The 27,014-nt window shown below is 35.7% G+C and overlaps 3 protein-coding genes across 9 annotated transcripts; 1 reads left to right on the top strand and 2 right to left on the bottom strand.

Moving 5' to 3' along the window:
* Nucleotides 1-457: 457 nt before the first annotated feature.
* LOC112527465 (cyclin-dependent kinase G-2-like) lies at nucleotides 458-11,986 on the top strand. Of its 7 annotated transcripts, XR_003070757.1 has the most exons (10): nucleotides 458-2,456; nucleotides 3,317-3,452; nucleotides 6,754-6,842; nucleotides 7,037-7,148; nucleotides 7,252-7,358; nucleotides 7,442-7,524; nucleotides 7,581-7,764; nucleotides 7,935-8,013; nucleotides 9,469-9,538; nucleotides 11,782-11,986. XR_003070757.1 is itself a non-coding variant. In XM_025138141.1 (7 exons), exons 1-7 carry the CDS (start codon nucleotides 679-681, stop codon nucleotides 7,614-7,616), a joined length of 2,331 nt encoding a protein of 776 aa, XP_024993909.1. In that variant the 5' UTR covers nucleotides 458-678; the 3' UTR covers nucleotides 7,617-7,919. The 7 variants fall into 7 exon arrangements, 4 of the variants coding, with proteins under 4 accessions (XP_024993909.1, XP_024993908.1, XP_024993911.1 ...); XR_003070758.1 differs by lacking the exon at nucleotides 11,782-11,986 and having other exon boundaries at nucleotides 7,950-8,013; nucleotides 9,469-10,127; XR_003070759.1 differs by lacking the exon at nucleotides 11,782-11,986 and having other exon boundaries at nucleotides 7,937-8,013; nucleotides 9,469-10,127.
* Nucleotides 11,987-12,979: 993 nt separating this feature from the next.
* On the bottom strand, nucleotides 12,980-16,763 carry LOC112527952. The gene is made up of 4 exons (XM_025138816.1): nucleotides 16,131-16,763; nucleotides 14,666-15,097; nucleotides 14,319-14,592; nucleotides 12,980-13,943 (listed from the first exon to the last, which is right to left on the bottom strand). The coding sequence occupies exons 1-4, from the start codon at nucleotides 16,629-16,631 to the stop codon at nucleotides 13,792-13,794; spliced, it is 1,359 nt and encodes a 452-aa protein (XP_024994584.1). The 5' UTR covers nucleotides 16,632-16,763; the 3' UTR covers nucleotides 12,980-13,791.
* A 4,414-nt stretch (nucleotides 16,764-21,177) lies between these two features.
* On the bottom strand, nucleotides 21,178-25,868 carry LOC112528674 (adenylate kinase 4-like). The gene is made up of 6 exons (XM_025139696.1): nucleotides 25,769-25,868; nucleotides 25,516-25,661; nucleotides 25,063-25,182; nucleotides 23,792-23,959; nucleotides 23,443-23,532; nucleotides 21,178-21,279 (listed from the first exon to the last, which is right to left on the bottom strand). The coding sequence occupies exons 1-6, from the start codon at nucleotides 25,866-25,868 to the stop codon at nucleotides 21,178-21,180; spliced, it is 726 nt and encodes a 241-aa protein (XP_024995464.1).
* Nucleotides 25,869-27,014: the final 1,146 nt, after the last annotated feature.

Raw genomic sequence — 27,014 nt, 5'->3', positions numbered from 1 at the left:
CATGTAAATAAATAATAATGTTAAATTTTACCGGTAACACTTATTGGATAAGTGTTTGATAAACGGCCCCTTAGTAATTATTCATAATTTAATAAAAGAATTATAAGCATGATTTTAATTATTTTAAAAAATATAGATTTTATAATTAAAAATAATAAGAATTAATTTAGTGAGCAGCCAATATCCGTCACATCTGGATCAAACATCTCAATCGTTACCCGTATACAGAATGGGAATATCGCCGCACTCCGATACACCTTTCCATTTCTTGTCTTAACTTTCTCCTTCTAAAATCTTTTCCTACAAACACCAATTACCGCCGCTGTTTATTAATCCTCGCCGCCGGTGACCTGCTTTCCAGTTTTGTGTGAGAGAGACCGACGCCCACTACTTTATGTGAGAAGCTTCAAGGTTTTTGTTTTCTCTTTTTATACGTTATCGTATTATTCTGATTTCTAGGGTTTCACGATTCATAGCCATTAAGAGAAGAGTGACATACTAGATTGGATTACAAACATTGATTATTCTGATTTTGTTTGATCCATATACTATTATTTCCCGATCTGTGACTGGTTCGATTTAGAATTACGTATCGGTCTGTTCGTTTATAGTAAAGCGTTTGGGGTTAGGGTTTTAGAAATCAGTGATTTGTGTCTTGTTTTGTATATAAACGAATCTATGGCCGCAGGAAGGCATGGGGGTTACTACAATGAATTTAGGGAGAATGAGGCTGATTTTGATGCATCCAAGAGGGAAATTCCTTATTCTAGAGATGAGTATGAACGCTTAAAGAATGGTGGCAGTCAAGATTATGAGAGGGGTAGGAACAGGGCTCGTGATGGCAAAGACAGGGGTAGAGTTAGACAGAGGGATGTCAAAGAAAGAGAGTTGGTGACCGGTGGGGGTTATCAGTCTGCTTCTAGTAGGAGTGATTCAGGAGGTAGTGGTGGTGATGGAGGTTTGAGGCATCGTGAATACCCTGTTAGAGTCAGGGATCGGGAACCTGGGGAGTTGTCTAGTGACAGTGGGTCTGATGAGGCCGTTGATTTGGAAATACATGGTAAAAATGATAAGGGTTCTAGGATAGAGGAAGCTGCCCGTTCTCATTCTCATTCTCCGATCAAGAAGAGGAAGTTCTCACCTATTGTCTGGGATAGAGATGACAAGGAAGTGGGTAATATATCTAAGAGTAGGTTTTCTACAGCAAATACTACTGTTGCTATGCCACCGGTGCCCAAGTCTCATCGGCAATCGCCTGATCCTGTTCCTCCAGCTGTTGTACAGATTTCCACCCTAGAAAAGGACAAGCTTCAGACTGCTGAGCAATCTCCAGGTAATACCCCTGTTGATATTGGGACACATGAGTCTTATGGTTTTGCGCATGCTGGTCTATCTTCTTCCCCACTTCAGAGAGAGCATGTGGACTTATCTTCTTTACCTGCCCAGGAAGAGCGTCTTGTCTATGTTCAGAATGCAGGGCAACCAGAAGATGAGGATTATGCGCCTGCGCACAATATAAGATCATCTCGATGGGCAAATGATGTCAATTCTCCAGCCGATGAAGGTGAAGTTTCTGATGCATTGGGCAACCACAGGATTCAGAAGAGGCAAAAAATTCCTTCTGGATCTGATCATCTTGGATCGGAAAAGAAGTCATTGAGCCCAGAGATTGGGGAGCTTCACAGGGAAGGCTCTGAAGGAACTAGAACACGATCATCTGAGTCCTATGAAAATGGGTATCATATTAGGGCTTCAAGTAGTGATGACTACTCGGAGAAGGAGTTGGCAAGGAAGGACTACATGGAGATAGATGAGGATCACAGTAGTGGTCGCCCTAGTGTCAGCCAGTCATATACCGATTCCGAGAGCGAAGATGGCTCTTGTGGTACACCACAGACTGCTCTCCCTCCTCAAAGAAGTGTAAATATGCTACAAGGTTGTAGAAGTGTTGATGAGTTTGAGAGATTGAACAAGATAGATGAAGGCACTTATGGGGTTGTCTACAGGGCCAAAGATAAAAAAAGTGGAGAAGTTGTTGCTTTAAAAAAGGTGAAGATGGAGAAAGAAAGAGAAGGATTTCCTTTGACTTCATTGAGGGAAATAAATATCCTTCTTTCATTTCATCACCCTTCAGTGGTAGATGTGAAGGAAGTGGTGGTTGGCAGTAATCTTGACAGCATTTTTATGGTGATGGAATACATGGAACATGATCTTAAGGCATTGATGGAGACAATGAAACAACCTTTTAGTCAAAGTGAAGTTAAATGCCTTATGCTCCAGCTTTTAGAGGGAACAAAGTATCTCCATGACAATTGGGTTCTTCACCGAGATTTGAAGACATCAAATTTACTCCTAAATAATCGTGGTGAGTTAAAGATTTGTGACTTTGGATTATCTCGTCAATACGGAAGCCCTTTAAAACCCTACACTCATTTGGTGGTGACTCTTTGGTACAGGTCAGCATCAGTATTTGGTGAATTTTCACGTGTTCCATATCATATTGTTTAAATGTTGATTTTTCTTGTTGCTACTTCATCAGCCCTTATCAGCTTCCACAAATACATTCTTATTTTAAAACTATTGGATTTTGTCTATACGGTGTACTTTTACCATTGCTTGTTCCAAGTATTTTACTTGGTGGCAAATTCTTTGATTGTGTTGTTCTTGATTTGCATTACTCAAGATTAGGGGCGTAAACGAGCCGAGTTGAGTCGAGTAGTAGGTTATTCGAGTCGGGCTTGAAAACAAATACTAGGCTCAAGCTCGACTCAAGCTCAAATAACTTTTTCAATTTAGGGCTCGAGCTCGAGCTAAAGCTCGAATATTTTGAGTTATTGAGCTAGATGCTCGTTTGTGGGCTCGAAGTCATGATCGATTAACTCATCTATAGGCTCGAGGTTGATAATTTTTATATTTTTCTTGTATGATTTATGAACATATGAGCATGTTTGGCTCAAAAAAATGTTTGCTCGAATGGCTCGGCTCGGCACTACTCGACTCGAAAAGTTTAATCGAGTTTTCAAAAGCCGAGTCGAACATTGGTGTTATGAAGCTCGACTTGTTAAGTTAAGCGAGTTCTATTTTGTGTTCGAGATTGACTCGAGCTTGAGGAACTTGTTAAAAGCTCGACTCACTTACACCCCTACTCAAGATTACACTTTATAGATTATTGGAATTTGTCGAGTTGCGATGATTGTGTTAGATAAGAGTTGTCTGATTTTTTAGAATAGCTACCTTGAGATGGTTGGTCTTATTAGACGTCTTTGTGTTATATGTTTGCCATGCTAATCTTATTTGGGTGGTTTTACTCTTTTAGGGCACCGGAACTTTTGTTGGGAGCAAAACAGTATTCTACTGCAATTGACATGTGGTCATTGGGTTGTATCATGGCTGAATTGTTATCAAAGCAACCTTTGTTCAACGGAAAAACAGAGTTTGATCAGCTTGACAAGGTAAGTCTAACTTATATAGCTTGTGAAACATATTTACTGAATCAGCAACACTCTCTGTATGCAACAAAACTTCTTATTCTTCTTTGGTTCTAATATAAATGCAATATTTTCTTTTGGGATGTCCTGTAAGAAGTGAAGCATTTTAAATTTCGAAAGTCTAAAGGTGAAATTACCTATTTTCCTCAATGGTAATTGTGGTTTATTTTCCTCTATAGGAGCTTATTATTTGAATATGCAGGTGAAATGCAAGTGTATTTTGATATTTGGTAAATAATAATTATAATAGTAGGCGTGTAGGGGACCAACTGGCCTTTGGCCCAATCGTATTAGTGGATCTCTACAACCTTTGGGTTCTGAGTTCGTGTCTCGTTAGAGATATAAATGTAACAGATTATTGACTGTTCCAAAAAACACAAGTGTAAAGGGTCCATGGTAGCATTTTGCGTGGTATGGAGTCGCGAACATTTCACCATTGATTCTCCAATTCAACACTCCACTCACTTGAATGACCACATAAATTATGTGGCATGCCAAGCTGTAATGTATTCATTCTCTAGTGACCACCCTCCTCTCTCAAGCTCAGTAAGGGGCTGTTCGGTTCGTTTTCCATTAAGTCTTGTATGAATAAAGTTGCCTATAGTGTTAAATCTGTTTGTATGATGTTTGATAAGTTGCTGTTTGGTTGTTATGCTGAATAAACGGTCAGAACGGTGACAATGATTATTTTACTCTTTGTTTACATTGAACATCCAGTTCCATCAATTCAACCACCAAACCAGTCAATTTCTTCTCTATAACCAGACCAATAGATTAAATCAATCGATTTCTCCTGGATTCACAGCAACATGTTAACATTCAATGGAAAACCAAAAAACCATAGGGAGAAATCGAAAACACATCTGATCAATATGAAGAAACCAACAACAAATAAATTATAGGAGAACGATATGGAGAAACCACATCTGATCAGAACAAGTAAATTGAAAACCATAGGGAGAAATACAAAACCATAGGGTGAAATCGAAGACCATGGGGAGAAACCGAAAACCATAGGGTCGATTTGAGAGGGTTGAGGGTCATTTCATCAACAGATCGAGGGTCGTTTCATCACCAGAGATGAAGAGGGCAAGAGGAGGAGCAGTGGTAGATCTATGGAGGAGGACGATGGTGAGGGCAAGAGGAGGAGGATGCTTGCTTTTTTCAAGGGCAGTGAGGGAAAAGGGCCGGCTGAATGTAAAGAAGAGCCTTCCTCTAGCTGACCGAATAAGCTATTGATTCTAGATTAAGCCATAACCAAACAACCGCTTATGGCTGAACGAATAAGCCATATAGTTATACAGCCCGTTAAGCCACAACCAAATAGCTCCTAAGAATGGTTATATCTAAGGTTTTAAAGAACGGAAATGAGCCTCGAGGCGTTTCCCCTTAGGTACGTGAGGCGTAAGCCTCGAGGCGGTCGAGGCGTAAGCCCCAAAAAGTAAAACAGCAAAATTCATAAATCCATAACACTTAACAGAAAAACGTAAAAAAAAAAAATATATACTATATACATTAAAGCAGATTATACATAAAAAACAGAATATGTACATAAAAACAACTTATATACATGAAAAACAGAATATGTACATAAAAACAGTATATGTACATTATCAGAATATATATATATATATATATATATATATATATAGGCGAGATCAAACTAGAACGGTACCTATTTAAAAGAACATGAAAACGGATTTTACGTTAATGGTCAAAAAAAGTGTCTGGGTTGTGGCTGCATCTTCAGGTCGCTGGGTAAGATCGCCTGAATCACATGTGATTTTGTATGTGATGTTAGTGTAAAATCACATGTGATTTTCCCATTTTTTTTGTTCTTTTAAATAGGTACCGTTCTCGTTTGATCCACCCCCCCTCTCGCTCTCTGTATATATATATATATATATATAAACAGATTATAAAGAAAAGAAGCTATACACATAAAAGAACATGCAGATTACCATGTAAAAATACACATACAGATTCTTACGGAAATATACATATTGATACTACATAAAAATATGCAGAAGCTTAAATATGCTTACAAAAGAAAAGAGGAGAAATTGCTGCAACCAACAGTACAAGCAGTTGGAGAGATATGAAGCAATACAGAGGAGAGAGCCAGAGAGGAGGAGAAGTCGACAATAGTATAAAGCTTTGTTTTGTTGATCGATTGACTTTTTGGGAGAAGTTTTAGTCAAAAGAAAAGAAATCGGGGTTGGGCTACACAGGAAAGAGGCCAATGGGTTTCCTTATAGTATTTAGGGTTCTCTAATTTTCAGTTATTTCCTTACAGAAAACGTGAGATTCTCTATAGAGAAAGAAACGTACGCCTTGGCACTAGCTCGTCGCATCAGCGACTGCCTCACACCACCAAGGCGCACATCCCTACAGGATACCCTGAGGCGGCGCCTCATATTCTCTTTTGGACCGAACCGCCCTGAGGCGCGCCTCATGGCGTACGCCTCTGGCTTTTTCTAAAACCATGGTTATATCAATATAATCTTGACCGATTGTAATTTCTGGTTGGTAACCATTGACAATCAAACCTCACCATCGCCATCAATTTCATCATACAAGCAAACTGTTACCCTCATACAAATCACATCTCAGTTTCATCAATTGAACATAATAAACCTAGGATCTGAGTTTTCAGAATTAGACTTTAAAGTTTCTCTGAAGAGGGACTGTTTGCAGTTGCAGAGCAATTGATGACAGAAAAACTGTTCAATTAATGTGGATAATTGTTCAAAGTCCTCAAATCATGTAAATTCTCACCAAGTCAAAGATTCAAGTTCTTCTTGCTCCGAACTTTTTCTGCTACTTGTATAACCATGTTAGTTCTAGAGAAAAAAACTTCAACCTCTAGGCAGGATGTATAAATTTGGACAATTGTTTGATCCCTAAAATCCTGTATAAGTCAAATATTCAACTTCAAGTTGTCACCGCTTTCAAGTTTGTATGTCACTCATATAACCATGTTAATTCTAGAGAAGAAAACCATGAACTCTCAAGGAGGTGTTAACCAGGAAAAAGTTGGCCATTTGTGATTGCATATTTTTCCAACCTGTTTATGAATATCCATGGAGGCATGATGCAGGGATTTATATTTATCAAGTTGGCTAAATTATAATTTTTTGTCAAATTGACAAATTGGTAATGATAGGATGCTCTTTTGGGTAATAATCTGCTTTATTATCCTTTTTTTTTGTTCTTTTGTTGCTGCTGCTGACTTCGTAGTATTAAATTGTCTCTACTATTGCAGATTTTCAAAACCCTTGGCACACCAAATGAGGCTATTTGGCCTGGGTTTTCTAAACTTCCTGGAGTGAAGTTGAACTTTGTCAAGCACCAGTAAGTGTTCAATTTCTTATATTGAAAAGTTTTTATGTTGAATATGAGGTTCACATTTTCTTGTTTGCCACTGTTTTCCCAGGCTTCCAGCTTTGGGTGATTTTCTGGTCTGGCTTTCTGGCCTCCATTGGTGACAGATTCAGTTATGTTGCAAGTAGTTCTTGGTTTTATTGACAATCTTGTATTCTCCTCAGGTATAATTTATTACGTAGAAAATTCCCTGCAACATCTTTCACCGGATCACCGGTTCTATCTGATGCTGGGTTTGACTTGCTGAACAAACTTCTAACTTACGACCCTGAAAAGGTATAATTTTGTAATTGAATGACTTTCTATGGTGAAAAAGTTTCACTTCTCTGTAGTAGTATCCATTGTGAATAATTTTATGGGGATTCTGGAATATTTGCAGCGGATAACAGCGGAAGTGGCTCTTGAACATGAGTGGTTTCGTGAAGTCCCTCTTCCCAAGTCCAAAGATTTTATGCCCACTTTTCCTGCTCATCATGCACAGGACAGGTATCATAGCTGTTCATTTCTGAACATCTGATAATTAGTCAAGCCTGTTCCTGAATCTAATCAATATTACCCACTTATTTCAGGCGTACACGTAGGGTAATGAAGAGTCCTGATCCCTTGGAGGAGCAGCGTCGGACGGAATTGCAGCAAGCCAAATTAGGGACAGGTGGTTTGTTTGGCTAAGATAAAGGATGCTACAAAGCTTTTTTCTCTCTGATTTAGTTTTGTGCAGTACTAAAAATGACATTGTCGAGGTGAAAGCCCATGTAGCGGAAGGAATTGGCAACATTTGCAGTGAGGTGATCATCACTCATGCTGCTTTTAGTAGGCACCCTTCATGATCTGGGCGCGGAGATATTTTTGCTTCTGCTTCCTGACCTGATACATAGCCAGGTTGACTTGCAAGGTGTGGAGCGATGACTTTGCTTTTTGGGGAAATTTACTGTTAGGAATTGTCTATGTAACAACTTCTTAATTCGTGTATTGTAAGCAATTCATAAATTTAGATTTTAATATCAGAAGGGTTGTTTTTGCTATTACTTTCATCTTTCTTAATCTTCGTATTGTGTTTGCAAGAGGTGGTTGGTGTAGCATGGAGAGGCATTGTTTGCTTGTCATTGATGGAGTATTTAACAGAAAGTTATGCAGTTTGAAGGTAATACGTTATATCTAATATACTTGTAATGCTGTCAAGGATCAGTACCTTTTTTTTCCTTTGGGTCAATCCCAATGTGATTATAGCAGCATATTATAGTTTTGTAGCATGGATATTACTTTTGTAATACGTTATATCTAATATATGCATGTTGGTATGTGTCAAATGAGTTTCGAATTTTTAGTTCTATTTTTGCACAAGTCATCTTCTCTCATGAGTCATGAATTTTTGTGGTGAAGGTAATTGAAGGATATTATTGTTCATGTTCAATAAAATGTTCCATACCCTAGTCCAGTAGTAGTTGCTTTGCTCTTTCCCTTTATGTACCAGCTATGTGACGAATCCCAGTAGGCTTGGTACAAAGCTATATAATGCATGTATAATCCAACCATCAGGATGTGTTTGATTGTTTCATTCCTGCGATAATTGAATTTATTTGTTTACCATTAGGGTCTTCGAAGATGTTGGAACTGCTTTAACCAAATAACTTGCTTCAACATTTTTGATCTGGCCAAACGAATAATGTTCACCTGGACTACTACTCTCTATATGTGGAAGCTCTCCATGATCCATAAATTTCTTAAATTGCTTTGAGGGCACATTTATTGATTTGGCTACTGCTGTAGAATCTATAAAAGGATTGTGATGGTAGTGTTTGAAGGGGATCAGATTTGATGTTTCTTGTAGAATATGATTTCTTCAACTGCAATTAGGGACGATAAAAGGGGTATTATATAGGGATTCCCATGGATGCCAAGATGACCAAGACCCGTCCTCTTTTTGTTCTTGCCAGCTCACATTTGTCTTCTAAGACTACCACTCTAACACAGCTAGTGCTTTGCACCGGAATTGTTTCTGTTTATTGAGGCAGAGCGCGGGATGATTAATGTCTCGGCAGAAATGACTTTTAAGTAGAACAAATTTAGATACCCCATAAAATAATGATGCATGCGCTTTTTGTTAGTAGCAGTTGTTGGACTCGACCTTCCACAAGTATGTAGCTTCTCTGCTATATTTGTTCTAAAACTGGAGTCTACTTTTGGCTTTTAAGCATTTAAATGTACAGAAGTTTTGAAACCAATAAACGGACATCATTATTGTCAAATTTTGCATTTTGAGAACTAGGCTTGAAGTTTCATATTAAGAAAGGAAATGCTATTATGCAATGGAGTGGGTACTATTTCCAGGAAAATGTCAAAGCACCTTGTTACATAGAAGTAATATGCTTTTAATCCAAATGACCCGTCCTCCATTGAAAAGGGTGTGGTTGGGATTTGTAAGAGATGGTAGCATGATTGTTTCAGTTTTGTTTCCCTTGATTGATTTTGCACAGCATTCCTGTTCACGACAGCATCAAAGATCTGCTCTATCTATTTGTTTTTAAATTTCTGGTCAAGTATGCAAAGTTTCAGCATCCTTGATTTTTTTGACATCTATCTGCAAATCTCGCTGCAGTATCAAAGTGAGGAGGTTACCTGTGCATCCAGAATCTTGTAAAATTTCCATTTAATTTTCCATTCTTCAGGTACTTTTTGTTCATCCATTCTTATCGATGTATCTATTAACGTGGAAAATGTGTATGATCTACTTGACTACATTTTCATCTTTACCTGCCGGAAGCTTCTTAGTTTTTAGGAATGACATGATTTCTACCTGCATCTGAAACACTGGTCTCTCTTAAATCATGAAATTTGTAGAGGGACAATTTTTATAACAAGAACACGTATGTTACTTAGGGATCTCATGTTCTGAAGCATGAATTCATATTAATTGGTAAAAAAAAAATACAAAGGTGCTGTTCTGAATTAAAACAATGTGTTCTACTCTCTAGCTTTAGGAAACACATGATCCATACATGCATCAAAATCTAACGAGAAGTTTATATAGTGCTTCATTATATTATAAAAAAACTTGTTTTTTTTGTTAATCCCTATCAGGAACATGCTTTAAACTTAAGATATAACATATGCCCCACTATATATGTCCAGCATTAACTTGATATCGTTGCAACTGACGTGCAATTGTATGTAGCAGTGTAGCACTACAATTTCTCATTGATATATGCAATTGCTGGTTCGACTTTCAACAACTGATTTGATTAGGTTGTGCCTTCACCTTGCGAAAGGGCTTTCTCTGTTCTGTTAGTTCAGGAAATTTGCTCTGTGTTTACTGAAGTATATGGTAAACAATTTTTCTTCAAGATGAGTTGCAGAGTTTACATAAACATCTGCCTACAGTTAAAAGGGCTAAATGTGTAGATTATAGTTGCGTTAATTGGTAGTTTAAGGGACTGTTTACCAACGCTAACCGGAAGAGTCGCCATTCTCACTTATTTACCAGGTAAGATTGTCGGTCATCAAAATGGCATGGTCAGTAGCATTCTTAGGGGGCTGTTTGGTTCACATAATGAAAATATAGGAATCCTTTGAATTCCATAGATTAATGAATTCATCATTCTATGGCATAAGTGAAGGAATCGAATTCCATCTTTGTGCGTCCAATTAACCAACAACGTCCACCTTCGACACCATGCTACTATTGTTACTGTCACACCCCTACTCCTAACCCTACCACCACCACACCACTACTGTCGCTATCACAACCGCCACCCACCCCACCACTAACCACCATGTAACTACTGTCATCGTCACAACGACCATCCTAACCCACCACCACCCCGCCTAGCGCCCCCACCTCACCACTCGACCAACATCCCACTATTGTTGTCGTTACAGCTACCACCCCACCACCCACCCTATAGACCACCATGCCACTACTGTCGTCGAGTGTGGAGGGTGGCGGTGGCAGGGTATGGGTTGGGATGGGCGGGTGGCAGGGGATAGGGGTGGGAATGGGTGGCAATATGTGTGCGTGAGGTGCCATCATGCCATTATTATCACTGTCATGCCCCCACTCTTGACCCCACCACAACCACACCACTACTCTCGCCGTCACAACCGCCACCCACCCCCACCCCCACCCCACCACACCACTAACCACCATACAACTGTCATCGTCACGCCCCCCACAACCACCCCGCCTAGCGCCTCCACCTCACCACTCGACCACCATCCCAGTACTGTTGTCATTACAACTACCACCTCGCCACCCACCCACTCCACAGACCACCATGCCACTACTGTCGTCAAGTGTGGAGGGTGGCAGTGGCAGTGGCAAGGATGGTGTGGGGTGGCAGGGTATGGGTTGGGGTGGGAATGGGTGGCAGAATGTGCGCGTGAGGTGCCATGATGCCACTACTGTTGTTATCACAGTTACCAACCCCACCCTTTCCCCTATCAAATATGGAGATTCCAATACTTTTGAGAGATTCTATTCCAATTCCTACTAACCAAACACGTGGTCAAATTCCACTCATTCTTTCGAAGTTGAATTCCTTTAATGGATTCCAATTCCTTTAAGTGCTTGTCCGGTTAGTGGTTGGTAAACAGTTCCTAAATGATATATATTTAGCACATGAAGTACATTTTTGCCGCAAAACTGTTAAATTTAGAGCATCTTAATCCAGAGTTAAAACAAGTCATTGACTGGACATTTCATCCTCTGAACTTAAACATGTATCGATTTACTGGCCATGCTAGTTCAAGAATCTGTGCACCACTGGAATACCTAGTGCATTGAAGGTTGGGAAAATTAACATGAACTTAAGTTGGGATGAACAGCAGCTTTAAATGAAGCTTGGTTTCTGTTATGAATTTTTTTTTTGCTGTATTTTGGTGAATCCTATGACCTGGTTTTGGTCATTTGTAGCAGAAGCTACATTCTGGAGGAGCAAAGCTCTGAAATTGAGAAGCTGCTACATCATGTAAATGTAATAATGTATATGATTAGATCATGGATGCAAAGCCTATTGCAAATTCCATCGTAACTAGTTGGATGGAGGAGTATTACCACTAGAAAAGGATGTCTTTTTATCAGTGTTCAAAAAGGAGCACCGTGTGCCATACGTGTCTTTGCCGTTACTATAAAACCTGTACAGTTTGTGTAAGGTGTGGTTCATTCCAAGGAGTTTGTCTTTTTTTTTTAAAAAGTTAACATTTGTGTTTTTACACTTTTTAACTTTAAATCTTGTATTTTTACAAAGCTTAGGTAATCATAAAAGTTTTTTGGATTCAAACATGTCAGACCCCGATTAAAACGAAGTTGTAAAACTCTTTTAAAATCTATTTTGAATATTTGATCATAAATTTTTATATAATACTAGTTAATACATATGATTTCTCTTCTAATATGAACGGAAAAAAAAATTAATATCATTATATTATTGAATAATAATTAGAAAACATACGCGTGTGTGTATTTATATATACTAAAAGAGTACTCGTGTAATGCAGCGAGATACATCTCGATTTTAATGTTTCGTTTTATTCTGTCCTTTGTTGATATTATAATACGGTTTTATGTGGTTTTAAGAAAAACGATAATTTTTTTATTTTTGAATTAAATATAAATTTGAAGATATCTTAAAATTTAGAAAAATATATGTCGATATTAGTATCAAATTGACTATTTAAAAATTCTTGTTTTGTTGTGTAATTTATTTAATTCAATATTTGTTTTTATTATAATTTAATTTATGTTTGATAACGAAGTAATTTATTTTTCGTTTAATAATATAACTTTTTAGAAATATAATAATTAAGTATTCTGTTATAATACAGTGATTATTCTAATTATATTTTAGATTTTTTATATTTAAAATAAAAAATTTATCATGTATTTGATTATATTTATCTATAGTTAGTTATACGAATTCAAACATGGAGCTTAATAAGTTGTATTTATGCATAATTACTTGTAATCTTGAATTTTAAGTAATATGCATCAATAAGTAGTACTTCATGTATAAAAAATAGAATATGTATATATGACATATAAATTTATTGTCTTAAAAAAATGTTGTGTTCTTGTCGTGGCGTGTAAGACTTAAGGCTTGAACTTTTAGCCATGACACAACGTTTCACACCATTTGAACCTCCTTTCCTGCGGTCTCTCTCAGTCTGTTCTCTCATTCCAAGCGTGAATTGGTCAACCGGAATATGGATTACGAATAGAATAAAATTGTTTGTCATTCATAAGCAAAATTGAAGACTTTGAAGGATATAATAGTTTATGCTTTTACATTACAATCACTACAATGACAAAGCTCAGCTGCCATCGTGAGCCGGCTCGTAAATTGCATGCTTTTTTCACAATCCAAATGAGCTTAAGGCCGCCGGCTCAGTTAAAAAGCCAAAAGCATCTTCAACTTGTATTTTACATCTATCCATCAGTTGAAACAAAATTTTAAGTCAACGATGTTACAATCAGTTAGTCACTAGTCAAAGTCAACGATTCTATGGAACCTTGTAACGTTCTGGTGCCATCCATCATCACCCTCCATTCTTCATTTCATTTCATTTCGTTGGTCCTTCACTCTCAATCAAATCTTCATTTATTTTCACGATGAAAACCATAAATATTTTGGGAAACTGAAAACATGCTATTCTTACTTTATTCATTATGAATGTCATAATGGATATTCATGATGAAAATATTCATAATGAAGATGATGATTTTCATGATGACAATGTACTAGAAAAAGCCATGATATTCATGATTATTCATTATAAATAATAGTCGGTTCCCAGATTGTTAAAATATTTATGGTTCTCATTTGAATTTTTTGAATGGAAAAAATAAGCCGCAGTAAGTTGCATACCAAGAACTTGCGTGGGAGTGTCTATAAATCTTGAAAGGAGTAATCGTGGAAGGGAAACATTAGGGCAAACTCTCACTTGTGAAAACCGTAGTCCTGCCCAGCACAAAGAGAACCAGCGATAGCTCGATAAAGAAGATCGTGTTTATCAAACCACGGTCCACGGTCCAACCGTACAAAGTAATCCCTCCAGGATTATTCTGCAGATACATCACTGCACAACCATCCATCAAAATTCTCGACTTTAGAACAAATCAAACCATAAATTAGGTGATCATTTGAAAGTTTGAGTCGGACATTGGACAGTTTTAATCACTATACAACCAAGTTACTGTATGTGCAAAAGGGTTTGTAACTGGCCCACACCATCCTAGCCCAAGAGGCAGCAAATCAGATACACAACCACCTATTAGATGGCTAGTGCTCACAAGGAGCCCAATCCCCAAAGGAATTGTAATATCCATTCTGCAGCTGTCAGACTCGAACCCTTAACTGTTCGTGCATATATGCCACCTTGGAACCAACTATGACCGGGGGAGACCAGGTTAAACTGTTTAAAGTACAAGTATGCAACAAGAGATTTGCTCACCAAATGCTTGTCTTCTGTGGTATGAAGACAAATAAGAAGCCAATTGTGTGTTTGTAGGAAGTGGAATATAGTTCATTGCTTCCAAATCGCTTTCTGAAGACACCGTGCTCATCGCTCTATTCGAAAGTCTCATATGAGACATATCATCTGGACCACATGAAGCTAAAGCATGCCATCTAGTCGCCAGTGCTGCAATGCCTTGAGCTCGGTGGGAAATCTTTGCAGCAGCATTCAAACACAGAATCAGCCCCACCACCTGCGCAATTGAGGATACCTACAAACACACAGATATATGCAACTTCATAACACAATTCAGGGTTTAGGGTTTAGGGTATTGTGCCACTTACCGCAAAATCACCTCCATTTATGAAAGTTACTTTGTCACTGAACTCCGTGATTTGAAATAGCATTGCAAACTGGCTGGATGTGACAACGGTGAACACGAGGATGAGATAGATTCGGAACCTGTGGCTTATCTTTGAAAGATCATGGCGTAAACGAGCATGCTCCTCTATGAATACCAGAACATCGGTTTCTGTTTCTAGAAGTTTCCCATAATCATCAAAGTGGATGATCTGCAAAATACAGACCAAATGGAAGACGAGGCAGGATGATAAATAGATGGTGTTTACGTATGCCCAAGACAACGTCAGAACTACAGGGACACTGGAAGACTTCCACCACGATTGATGGTGCATGTACGTAACACTGATGATTTCCCGTGCAATCTTCAAGATCATACATGGCAGAACCCACAATACTAGCAAGCGTATAGATTCCTGTGTAAAGAGAACGTCTCTTTAGTTAGCGATTGCCATTAGAATGTAACATTAACCAATCTACTCTCTTCATTCCTTAATACAAATGTAGTATCATGTTTGACAAACTAGTTGTTAGCTGAAAAGTTAGTTGTTGGCTAATAATCTAACTGTTAGATAATAAGCTAGTAATATTTGGTAAAAACTAGTTGATAAGCTAGATGACAAAGTAAAATGACCTAAAAAGACATGTTGAAAAAATAATAGGAAGGTGGACAAAGGCCCTTGGAGGTTACTAAAACGCTACATGAATTATTGTCTAAAAAACTAGCTTATTCCTAACGAAACTAAGACTTTTTCACATTTGGGATTCCAGTCTTGCAATCTACATGGCAATCAAGTACACAGTTATAGTTCCCTTCAACCGGTTGCCAGGCGAACACATAAGATCACAACCACAAGGGTGGTAGCATGGTGGACAAAGACAAGAGAATTATAAAATCAACCCAGGTTCGAATCCTACCATCTACATATGTGCTTGTGGCCACTAGGAGATTTACCTAAGGGTTGTGGGTGGGCGAAGCCTACAGCCGCAACTTGCCATGGGATTAGTCTGGCGAAGCTTGAGATCACCCATTTCCACAAAAAGAAAAAACACAGACATCAGATCACTGCATCCACTTCCTGTCTAAAATATCATAGCTCTGAAGCATACTCCAAATTCCAAAAGATCAAAGAAAACTACTGATAATATATTATAGATCATGAGTTTGAATCCCCTTTCTTTAAACCTAAAGAAAAACCCCATTTACATTTCCTTAATTCAGAGACTTAGGAGTGACAATTTGGTCTTCTACCAAAGTTTGTGATTATATAAGATACAATTTCAAGATTTGTTACACTAAATTGTACAACAAAACAAGACTTAAAGAACCATGAAAACCAAAAGAACCATATTTTGTGCCCCAAAAGAATCGACATATTCATCAGATTTACTCTCATTTGAACCTGGAAATGGAACAGATATAAGTACTGGAATTGGGTATTTACTTACAGAAATCTTCTGAATATACTCCTTTGAGAATCTTTCAACATGGCCACTATACTGATCAACAAATAGAAATTTTCGAATCCCATATTTCCTCAAATTATGTGAAAGACAAAGGAGAGCAACAGCTGCCAAACAAGCATGTGAAGCAACAATAACAAGCTCAAAGCCGTTGATTTGGTAGAGATCACAACTCAAACAGTTGGTGGTCAGCAAAAGTACAACCACAGGAATCGCAACCCCGATCACCAAAAACATTACCCAAGAAATCACACATCTTATAACCGAGGATTGATCGAAACCCAACAAACATAAATAGAAGTTCAACCTTTGAAGGCTTTTATCAAGATGGGTTCTTCCTTCTTCTTCTTCTTCTTCATTGTCGTCTTGATTTGCTTCATTTAGGTTTTGGGTTTGGTCTGAATCGTGGAGAATTAGAGGGGTTTTGATTTGGGTTGGTTCTTCTTTCGATTCGTGTTCTATTGGAGTTGGAGAGTGATCTGACATTTGACAGAAGAAAAGAAAATTGGTTTCTTTGTGTATACGCTGCAATGGATTTGAGAGGAGTATTGAAATGGAAGTTTGAATTGTGGGAAGCTTAAAAGAGGAAAAAGGACATCGCTTTCAATCTTGTATGGTGTTCCGACTCTGCTCTTCGACTTTTTTGAACCGAATCTCGCGACTTTGTTCTTAAATGTTGGAGTGATTGAACAGATTGCGTCATGTTTAGAAATTTTGGACAATCTTGTCTTAATTCTTGCAATCATAACCATCTTTTCGGTAGTTAAAAGTGAATCAACAAACAAAACAAGCCTCATATTTACACGGAAAGGTTAATTATTAATAAATATATATTTTTTATATTATTTATATCATATAAATCTATACCTCATTATAAAGCATTTGACAAAAACTCTTAAAAATCATTTTTTATGCATAAAGTATTGTTTATAGATGCATATTACTTGAAATTCAAGATCACAAACAGTTTATTAAAGCTTTATTTTTTTAATTTGTGTAACTAACTATAGATAAACATAATCAAATATGAGATAAATATTTCATTTTGAATATAAAAAATCTAAAATATAATTAGGATATCATTAGTTATAACAAAATACTTAAGTATTATCTTTATAAAAATTATATTATTAAATGATAAATAAATTATTTTGTTATTGAATCTAAATTAAATCATAAACAAAATATTGAATTAAATCAATTACACAAAATCCTAGAACTTTATATAGTAAATTTGATACTAATATCGATATATTTCTTTTTTCAAATTTTTATGATATGTTTAAATTTATATTTTGTTCAAAAATAAAAGCATTATTGTTTTCTTAAAACCACTAAAAACCGTATTATATCGACATAAATAAATAATAAAATAATGAGTAAATTTGAAAAAACAATATAAAAAAGGTTTATTGTTATATAATGAGTAAATCACTTATATCTTTTTATTTTATTTTATTTTATTTTATAAGTTCCGTAAATAATAAAAAATTATTAAAATTCCACATAATAAAGATAATTATTATAATTCCGACAATAAATTACAGGTTTTGTCCTAATAACCTGTATTAGAATTAGGGATTGGATCCTTCAATTATGAATATTATTATTTTGGTTTTTTTATTAACTAATTAAAAAACAATTTCAAGTAGCAGTTAGGTAATACCACGTGTCCACCCCTCCCACCACCCCCACGTCTTCCCCGAACCCAGACATCTAAACCTATCTATCTCCAGAAGCATCAAACATTGAAACCATCTCCGGTGTAGGGCTACCGCTACCATCTGGAACAATAGTCCCTCTTCTTGATTCTTCTTATCCATGTCAACCAAGTACAACTCTTTCTGGAGCAAATTGGTGACCGGAATGGCTCCCGGACGGCCAAAGTTGGCCGGAATCATTAGGTTGGCCGTCAACTCCATAACACGAGAATGAGTTGATGCCTTGCACTACACTCCGCAAAAATGCCTGATTTGGTTACTGCAACATGGATTCTATTACTTTTATATCATTTTCTTCGTCATGTTTGCAAGTAGAGTTCATTAACCCGTATTGGTGACTGGTGAGGCCCAAATATCAATCTAGAGGTTGTTTACCAAACACTTACCCGATAGGATAGACGTTTAACAGTAAAAGTTAACATTATCATCTACTTATTGGGTTAGATTTTAATCCATCAAAACAGTATCGTATGAAACAATTTATCTTGTAAGCGTTTACAAGCGTGCTAAGAGTCATCACCCTCACTTATCGTGTAAGACTCTTAATCCTTATCATATTCATCCGTACTACTACTTTGCTTTCTTCCTTACTCACCACCGCCCTGATCCTTGACCCTCGGACCCTACGGATATGGGTCCTAATCACTGAACCCGCAACCCATGTCTGGTTTCTGCAGCTCTGGATGTTAACGGTGGGCTCTGTAGTAAACTTAGGTCAAAGATGATGTTCGATTGTATTCGGTGCATCTCTAAAATAAAGATGTTTTCATCTCCAACTCATCGTTAAAACACTTGGAAAAAAAGTAGAGGTCAATAAAATTGGTTTCTATATTTGGAGGTAAATAAAGTTAGCCTAGATCTATAAATCAAATATTAATATAATATTACGTTTTAATAATTTTTTATATATAATCTTAAGTATTTATAAATACATATATCATTTTATTGTTATTATAATATTAAAAATGTTTTTTTAGCGTTACATGAACACACACTTTTAGTATTTTTAATGATTAATTTTTAATGGCTAGATTCGAGATGGTATGAGGGCGACTTGTCTTGTAAACTAAATTGCGGCAAAATTCGTCCGCGTCTCTGATTTTTAGTATTATATTTGTATCATATATGATGAAATATAGTATCACATATGATTATCTATGATAAAAATGATGTTTTCACATTCTCGTAAAATGAAGGTATTCTTGTATTCTGTGATATGATATTAGAACATTTTATGACCTTTGATGATCTGTATACATATAGCAAAATTCATATATATGATTTAAATAAACTACCTTTAAATTATATTACACACACAAGGTTCGGATAATTTTTAGAAGTTCGATCCATTTTTCATGGTCAAGCCTAATAATTTTTTTAAATATAATATATATATATATATATATATATGATAAATAGAACAAAATAAACTTACACACTTTTTTTATATTCGATGAGATTTGAACTCTGAACCTCTTAGTAGGCCAAAGACTCACATATCACTAAATTAAATACCCTTTAGCAAACCTAATATTTTAATTAGGTGAGGGAAGCAAGAACTCGACGATATAAAATCAATTTTTTCATCGGTTTATCTTATCGTTTAAACAATTCATATGTTTTTGTTTTTACAAAAATTATGATAATTCTTTTAAAAGGAAAATAGCGATAATATAAAATCAATTTTGCTTTCGTTTCTATTTTACAAGTCAACATTCAGACTTTTTTTTTTTTTGAAACCCAGTTTTTCAGAATTTTTATATTATTCAAATTTATATTAGTGGCATAATAACGAAACTACAAGGATGATACCTGATTGATTTGAGCTTGAGCTTCAAAGGTCAAAAGTGTCTGGAGATCCCAGATTCAAATCCAAGGTGAAATAAAAATCATCTTGTGGTCACGGAGGTTCAAATGCGGTGACTCCGGGTTACCCGCAAAACATGTGGTCACCCTAGAATTAGTTGGCTCGCATAGCGGATTGGATATCCAAGTTAATAAAAAAACGAAACCAAAATCAATTCAATTTTGATTTTCGAAAAAGAACTTCCTTTAGAGTTTGGCCAATCAAAATAGCGAGTTTTGAAAGTTAGTTACCGAAAAATGAAGATTTTAATTAAAAATAAGAACAAAGACAAAAATAGTCTTATTTATCTGTTCTTTTAAATGGAACAAATGGGTATCATCGAGTTTATTTGAATAAAAAGTTGATTACCGATAAGATACAACCAGTTATACATGAAACCCGCCTTCAAGGACATCAATGTCATCCCACCTCTTTATTTTATTTTTTTGTCGTACTCAGTGATTGAGACTAGCAAGAGTCTAGGATCAAACCCGAAATTTATCTTATATTTGAACAAAGTCGTCCCACCGCTTTACAAATTGAGATACACACAATAAGCATATGAGAAATATATTTAAAAGGGTTGGTTAAATAAATAAATTAGACGATAAAACAAAACTGTGTTTTGCCACCCTGTGATTTCTATCAATAAGCTAATATTTCAGTAGTTTAATGAGTGTAACAGGATTTATAATTTATTTGGTCATCTATGAATGACTTTTGGTAGTGGCTTAATGATATAGAAAGTGGTTTATTTAATAATTTTTATGGAGGAGGTTTATGCAGAAATCCAATTTTATCCATCTATGAAAAAATATCCCCAAACAAAAAGATTCTCAATCTATACAAAGAGATTAATTCATACATACAGTTTTATCCATACAGAACTTAATGGAAAACCAACCAAACAACATTTTAGAGATGTTTATCAAAAGCTTATCGGCAAGACTCACTACCGTTAGTTTAATATTCAAGGCCATCAAAATGGATTGTTCGTAATTGTTTTTTACTCGGTAAGCGGTAACAGTGTACGAGTATCTCCCTCACTTACCAGGTAAGATTCTCGATCCTTATCATGTTCACTCAATAAGATAAGCGATTACCCAATAAGTGTTTGATAAACAGTCTCTTACTACTATATTTGAAAAATATGTTTTTATACATCTATAATACATCTTTAAACATATTTTTTTTATAATAGTGTATACATAGATATGCTATTTAAGATTGAAAAATATAGGTAAGAAATCATGAATTAAAAAGATCAAACTTCATTTGATATGTAAATGAGATTTTTCTGGTATCACATGAAAGTTTTATTTTGGTACAGTTTTATGTTTCTCAGTCACATGCCTTGCATAATGCTTAGAAGAATGAAAATTGTAGCACGAATGTAGATGTTGACCCGATTATGTATCGGGTTAGATAACATTAGGATCAACAAAAAGAAAGTTGCAAGCATCCGCTAAGACAACAAGACTTTCAGAACCTCAGCAGTCACCTCATTCGGGGGGTTTTCTGCAGGAATCTTTGCAACGACGCCCTTCTTTTTGTAGTATTCTATAACCTGTAGTTCACACATAAAATAGGCTTTTCAATATCAAGGAAATCCCATGAAACTGACAATGAATGAGCTCAAATGTGTGTCCCATCTTCGCTTGTTTCTACCTAGCGCAGATGGGACCCATAACATATGGATGCCCCTACAAGATCCAAAACCAAAACGATCACAATATATCAAATGACAGGCATATGGAATAATATGATTTAGCTCGAATGTGCATCCCATTTTCAATTCTACCTAACACATATGGGAACCACAATTGTATCTTCAAGCACCATTTGAATGCCCCCACAAGAGCCAAAAGAAAACAATCCCCACAATACATCCAAGGGTGGGTCTGGGGTAGGGGATGAGATGTAATAACCCGGGTTTCCTTTTAATAAATTAATCAACGTTGTAGGTGAATTTTGACTAGTGAACTCAATTTTAGGGGCCGCAGGGTAAATATCAAATAAAAGGGAGTTGGACCTCTACTCTTTTCTCATTCTTGGTGATATGCACTAACTATTTAGTGTTTAAACACTCTTCATATTTATAGGTTATTTTTCCTTTATATCCCAACATTGAGTCATTGTGTTTCCTTATTTTCCATTTCTTTGTTTATGGAGCTAGAGTTAATGATTTACCTATTTTTATTCTTTAGTAGGCTAATTTGGACTTTTAGGCAGGATTGGAGTTGTGTATCTCATGCTCCTGCATTGCTACAACACTGAACTATACGAGGAAACCACTTGGAAATCAGATGAAAACTCTATGTGTGTGTTTATGAGGGTGCGATTGTGAGACGAGAGAAGAGAAGAGAAGAGAAGGAGATAAAGGAGGATTTGAAGAAAATCAAGTGGAAAAGCTTCATTTCGGGTAAGAATATCATCTCCTTTGCATCTCCTCTTCCTTATTGTTATTGATGTGGAAGCTAGGGTTCTTTTAAGTGGTGGATTTGGGGGGAAATAATTGTTAGTTATATGTATGTTGTGGGAAAACGAATTATGATAAGAATCTCATTCTATAATCAACTTTTATGGTGTTTTAGTTTAAGGTTCAGTAAAAAAAAACCCATGGATGCTAATGTTATTAACAAGTTTTAATGTAATCCATGGATTTCATGGTTGGGGAAGCTGTGACGATGGAGGGGGTTGGGTGGTCGAGGGCAGGGTGGTAGTTGTGACGACTACAATAATGGCGTGGTGGTTGGTGACTTGGGGTTGGGGTGGTAGTTGTGATAACTACAGTAGTGGCATGGTGGTCGGTGGGGTGGGTGGCGGGGTAGTAATTGTGAGGACGACAATAGTGGCATAGTGGGCGGGTGACAGGGTGGTGTGGGTGGGTGATGGGGTGGAGGGGTGACCGCTGCGACGACGACAATAGTGCATGGTGGTTAGTGGCAAGGTGGGGTGGGGTGACATATGTGATGACGACAATAATGACATGGTGGTCAGTGGTGGGTTGGGGTTAGGGTGAGTGTTGGTGGCGCTTGTGATGGTGGCAATAGTTGTGTGGTAGTGGGGGTAGGGGTGGGAGCATGACAGTGACAATAGTAGCATGGTCGTGGTGGGGGCAGGGGTAGTCGGTGTTGGTTAAATTGGATGCAAAAGGATGTAATTCAATTCCTTCCATTATGCCAAAGAATGATGAATTCATTGATTTGTGGAACTCATTGGAATTTAAAGAATTCCATCCATTTGAAAACCGAACAAAGAAATTAACGTTTGGTCAAAGGAATTTGTCATTCCAATTTCATTAAATTCCTTCAATCCGCGAACCAAACAGTCCCTAAGGAGTATGGCAGTTGTTTCCATGGAAATCACCATTTTTCAAGTTGAAAGTACCTATTTGCACACTATTGTCGCTACAATTAAATTGATAATCTCGATTTGAGTCTACAAGATCTCTTGTTTTGTCTTTATTGAAGGGTATTCTAGATATTTAACAACTACTTAATCATTTCCCTTGAAAACCAAACCAAACCAAACACAAACACACAAGTACATCCCACTCCAAAATAGGGTCTAGTGGTTGAATGTACACATACATGTCCTCTACCTTAGAAAATGGGACAGTTAGTTCCAACCACTTCCCTTAAAGTAACTGCCAATTCAAATGTTGATTTCCATCCAAGTAAAAGATCATGCATAATTTTTCAACAATATTAGGCAAAAGAGCACTTACGGGTTCAGTTTGGCGGTGAAAAACCTCCAGCCTTAGCTTGAGAACTTCTGCAGTATCATCTTTCCGTTGGATTAAAGGCTCTCCAGTAACCTACAAGAAGAAGAAACAATAAATATGCAATAAGATTGGGTTTGGTCAGCCACAAGGGTTGTGGCTTAATGGTTGAGACCCTGGGGGATGTGGGGGAATATCGCATTTACTCAAGGTTCTATTTCAGGTGTATACAACAATTGTGACCACTGAGTTTATCAAGACTGATTTTTTTACAGTTACAATTTTCCGGGATTAGTCCGTGCATAGTTTGGGACACCCTTAAACAAAAAGACATCATGGATTTCTTATGGCTTACATCATCAACGCCGTGAACCTTGGGAGGTGCAAACTTCGTATGGTATGTTCTACCACTTGAAGCATGGATCCAACGCCCAGTAATTCTCTCCTCCAAGATGGAGTCGTCGATTGCAAAATCAAGCACTTTATCAATCTTGGTTCTTTGCTTCTCAAGTATTTCATCAAGCTGCAAAAAACAAATCAAGGGTCTGATGTAAAATGTAAATCATTTAGGCTAATTAGTAAGATGCATGTGCGATGTGTGCATCTTGATTTAAAATCGAGAACTTAATATGTCAATCATGCTCATTTTTGTTTTGTTTTTTGTCCATCTCGATGCTAGTTGTATACTTGTATAATATAACTGAATATAAATTCTGAATAAATATAAGTAAGCCCTCCAACTATGTTTCATATTTCAAGTCTTACATTTTTGTTCTTATTTCTTTCATTTGGTACCTCAAGTGTTAGATCTTGAGAATTTCATACGTAAAATATTTATGTTGGTTAATCGGTTTATTCACTCAAGTTCATAAAAAAGTTATCTTATCGATAATTATATTCATCATATGTAGTTTAGAAAAAAAAAAATCAAAAATCCAATATCTGATAAATCATAATTTTCATTTTTTTTTCTCACAAAATAATTACATGAGAAAATGGGTTGGCACCTGGCGGTGCTCATGACAGTCAAAAACTGTAGAAGATTGATTTTTGAAAACCTTGTGTGTTAGCTGAGATGTACTTTTGAAGGTATTGACGAGACGATTATAATGATATATTTTATTAAAAAAGAAACGTATTTTTTAATGAATTTTGTTCATATACAGTTATTTATGTTAATATGATAATGGTGTAAAATGTAATTTAAAAATTAAAACTGCTTTCATTTTTAATATATAAGATGTAAAATTTATTGATTAAGTTTATAAGGTGCTATTTATTAAAATTTAAAAGATAACCGTAATTCCACTTTTATAAAGGAGTATAAATATAAATTAACATTTCGAATTTGTTTAGACATAAATTAACAAAAGGCATAAAGATTGAAATTAATGAAGAAGAAACCTAACCACAAGGGTGGTGTCTGATTAGTTTGAACTTGGGCTCCAAAGGTCAAAAGTGACTGGAGGTACTAGGTTCAAATCCAATGAGGAATAAAAATCTTCTTGTGTCATGGAGGTTCAAATACAGTAACTTCAAACTACCCGCAAAACAGATGGTCGCCTAAGATTAATCAGCTCGTATAGCGATTTGGATGTCAAATTAATAAATAAAAAAATGATGAACCTTTTGTGCTTGAGCAAGTGTCCTAGGAAACCCATCAAGAATGAAACCGTTTTCGCAAGATGGCTTTTTCATTGCTTCGTTCATGATCTCAACCACCAAGTCATCAGGCCCTACTTTTCCCTAAAGTCAAAACAAAGATCAGATCAAATCAAATCATCTAATAAAAATAACTTATTGATTTATTTTGGTGTGGCACCGGTAATAAGCATTTTTGAGTGTTTGGATAAACAGTTTACCTGTGTCAAACCGGTAATAAAAAGTTTTTGAAGAAGTTAAACCATTCCAACTTATAATAAGTTGATAATCACTTTTGTAGAAAAGCATAAGTTGTTTCAAATAAGCAAATCCCAAACACCCCCTAAATAACATAACTTCTTTTCCCAAAAAAAAAAAAAAAAAACATAACCAAGCATATATATACCTTAAAAAAAACATAACCAAGCATATATATACCTTCTCCATGTTTTCCTTGATTTTAATCCCGAGTGGGGTCTTCGCTGCGACAACGGCTCGCAAGATATCACCTGTTGCCAAGTGGCATAGGCCATATTTTTCCTTAATGATGAGGGATTGGGTGCCTTTTCCAGACCCAGGTGGACCTACAATATCGAATCAAACATATATATATCATCAATCTCAATAACGTTAAAAAAGAAACATATTCAAAAAGACTCAAAAAGGAAAAGAAGATGATCAAGTGTAATACCAATGAAGATGATGCGTTTATGAGGCTTGGAAGAGCACTTGAATTCAGTCATGATATCCAACGAGGGTGCATTTACCAAGAAGGTGTTGTTGCTGGCCATTTCTACCTGTTAATTTCAACACTCATTTTTCCTGCTCATGAATGGATTCTTATATACACGAGTTAGGAGTAGTAGGATGACTGAAAAGTGAAAACTGAAGTTGTTGAGATGAAGAAGGTGGGCGGGGGTTAACAAAAAAACAAAACCGTTTTTTCCAAATACTTTTTAATATTTGATATTTTAAAATTATTCTGATAAAAGTTTATCAATATTTATAATAAAATATATTATCTCTACTCAAAACTACTAATGTTAAATTTTAACACTCAAATTTTTATTATGGAAATTGCTATTTACACCCTCAGGAATGTAGCTAAAAAATATATTATATTTTTTATTATTATTTTATAAATAAACAAATATATTTGATACCTTATATTATTATTATTATTTAAAGTTATATTATATATATTTTCTATGTATATATCTATAGAGTTGTATTTATATGAGAATGATACATATTTAAGAGAATAATTCAAGGTAAATCATTTTGTTAAATAATACCTTTGTTGTATACAGATTATATATAAAAATTCACTCATTTCTATAAAAATCATTTAATAAATCTAATTAAGGTATTTATTCATGAATTTTCTTATTATTTTCATGATTTAAACGTGATTTTTTTTTGCAACATATCAAATAAGTGTGATGTAGTTTTTTATTAATTTTTTTTTTAAGTAGTTTGTTTAAGAATTTTTAGAATTTACATCAAAAATCACATTTTATACCCACAAATTATTCGACATTTTTTCCTAAAAATAATCGTTAATTTTTGTTAATATTGATCATAGTAGAAAAAAGTATAAGTTATCTGCAACGTTACATGTGATATGTGTAAATTATAAATTACATTTTAAAATGCATGTGATCTTATACATTTTAAATGTATTTTCCTACATATCATACGTGATTATGTTTTCATTTTTTCAAATTTTAAATCACATATGATTAGAAAAATAATTTAAAAATAACTAAGTTAATTATGAATCACATATGATTTTGATGAAAACTAGAAGCGTATTTGTGCAATGCAGCGAAATACATCGTAATTTTAATATTTCATTTTATTATTTATCTCAGTCGATGTTATAATATAGCTTTATGTGATTTTGAGAAAGCGATGATGTTTTTATTTTTGAATAA

This window comes from Cynara cardunculus, assembly GCF_001531365.2.
Source record: "Cynara cardunculus var. scolymus isolate 2C chromosome LG 15, CcrdV1, whole genome shotgun sequence".
NCBI classification, from domain to species: Eukaryota; Viridiplantae; Streptophyta; class Magnoliopsida; order Asterales; family Asteraceae; genus Cynara; species Cynara cardunculus.
This window is presented reverse-complemented; position numbering and strand designations above follow the sequence as displayed.

What these genes read in the sequence shown, in the direction of transcription:
- LOC112527465 (XM_025138140.1), top strand. Translation starts at nt 679, where the DNA reads ATGGCCGCAGGAAGGCATGGGGGTTACTACAATGAATTTAGGGAGAAT. An exon ending in GTGGTGACTCTTTGGTACAG is followed by an intron (nt 2,457 to 3,316) that starts GTCAGCATCAGT and finishes TTACTCTTTTAG; the next exon opens with GGCACCGGAACTTTTGTTGG. An exon ending in TTGAACTTTGTCAAGCACCA is followed by an intron (nt 6,843 to 7,036) that starts GTAAGTGTTCAA and finishes TATTCTCCTCAG; the next exon opens with GTATAATTTATTACGTAGAA.
- LOC112527952 (XM_025138816.1), bottom strand. Translation starts at nt 16,631, where the DNA reads ATGTCAGATCACTCTCCAACTCCAATAGAACACGAATCGAAAGAAGAA. An exon ending in TAAATGGAGGTGATTTTGCG is followed by an intron (nt 14,593 to 14,665) that starts GTAAGTGGCACA and finishes GTGTGTTTGTAG; the next exon opens with GTATCCTCAATTGCGCAGGT. An exon ending in CCACAGAAGACAAGCATTTG is followed by an intron (nt 13,944 to 14,318) that starts GTGAGCAAATCT and finishes ATGGTTGTGCAG; the next exon opens with TGATGTATCTGCAGAATAAT.
- LOC112528674 (XM_025139696.1), bottom strand. Translation starts at nt 25,868, where the DNA reads ATGGCCAGCAACAACACCTTCTTGGTAAATGCACCCTCGTTGGATATC. An exon ending in TCAAGGAAAACATGGAGAAG is followed by an intron (nt 25,183 to 25,515) that starts GTATATATATGC and finishes TTTTGACTTTAG; the next exon opens with GGAAAAGTAGGGCCTGATGA. An exon ending in CACTTGCTCAAGCACAAAAG is followed by an intron (nt 23,960 to 25,062) that starts GTTCATCATTTT and finishes TGTTTTTTGCAG; the next exon opens with CTTGATGAAATACTTGAGAA.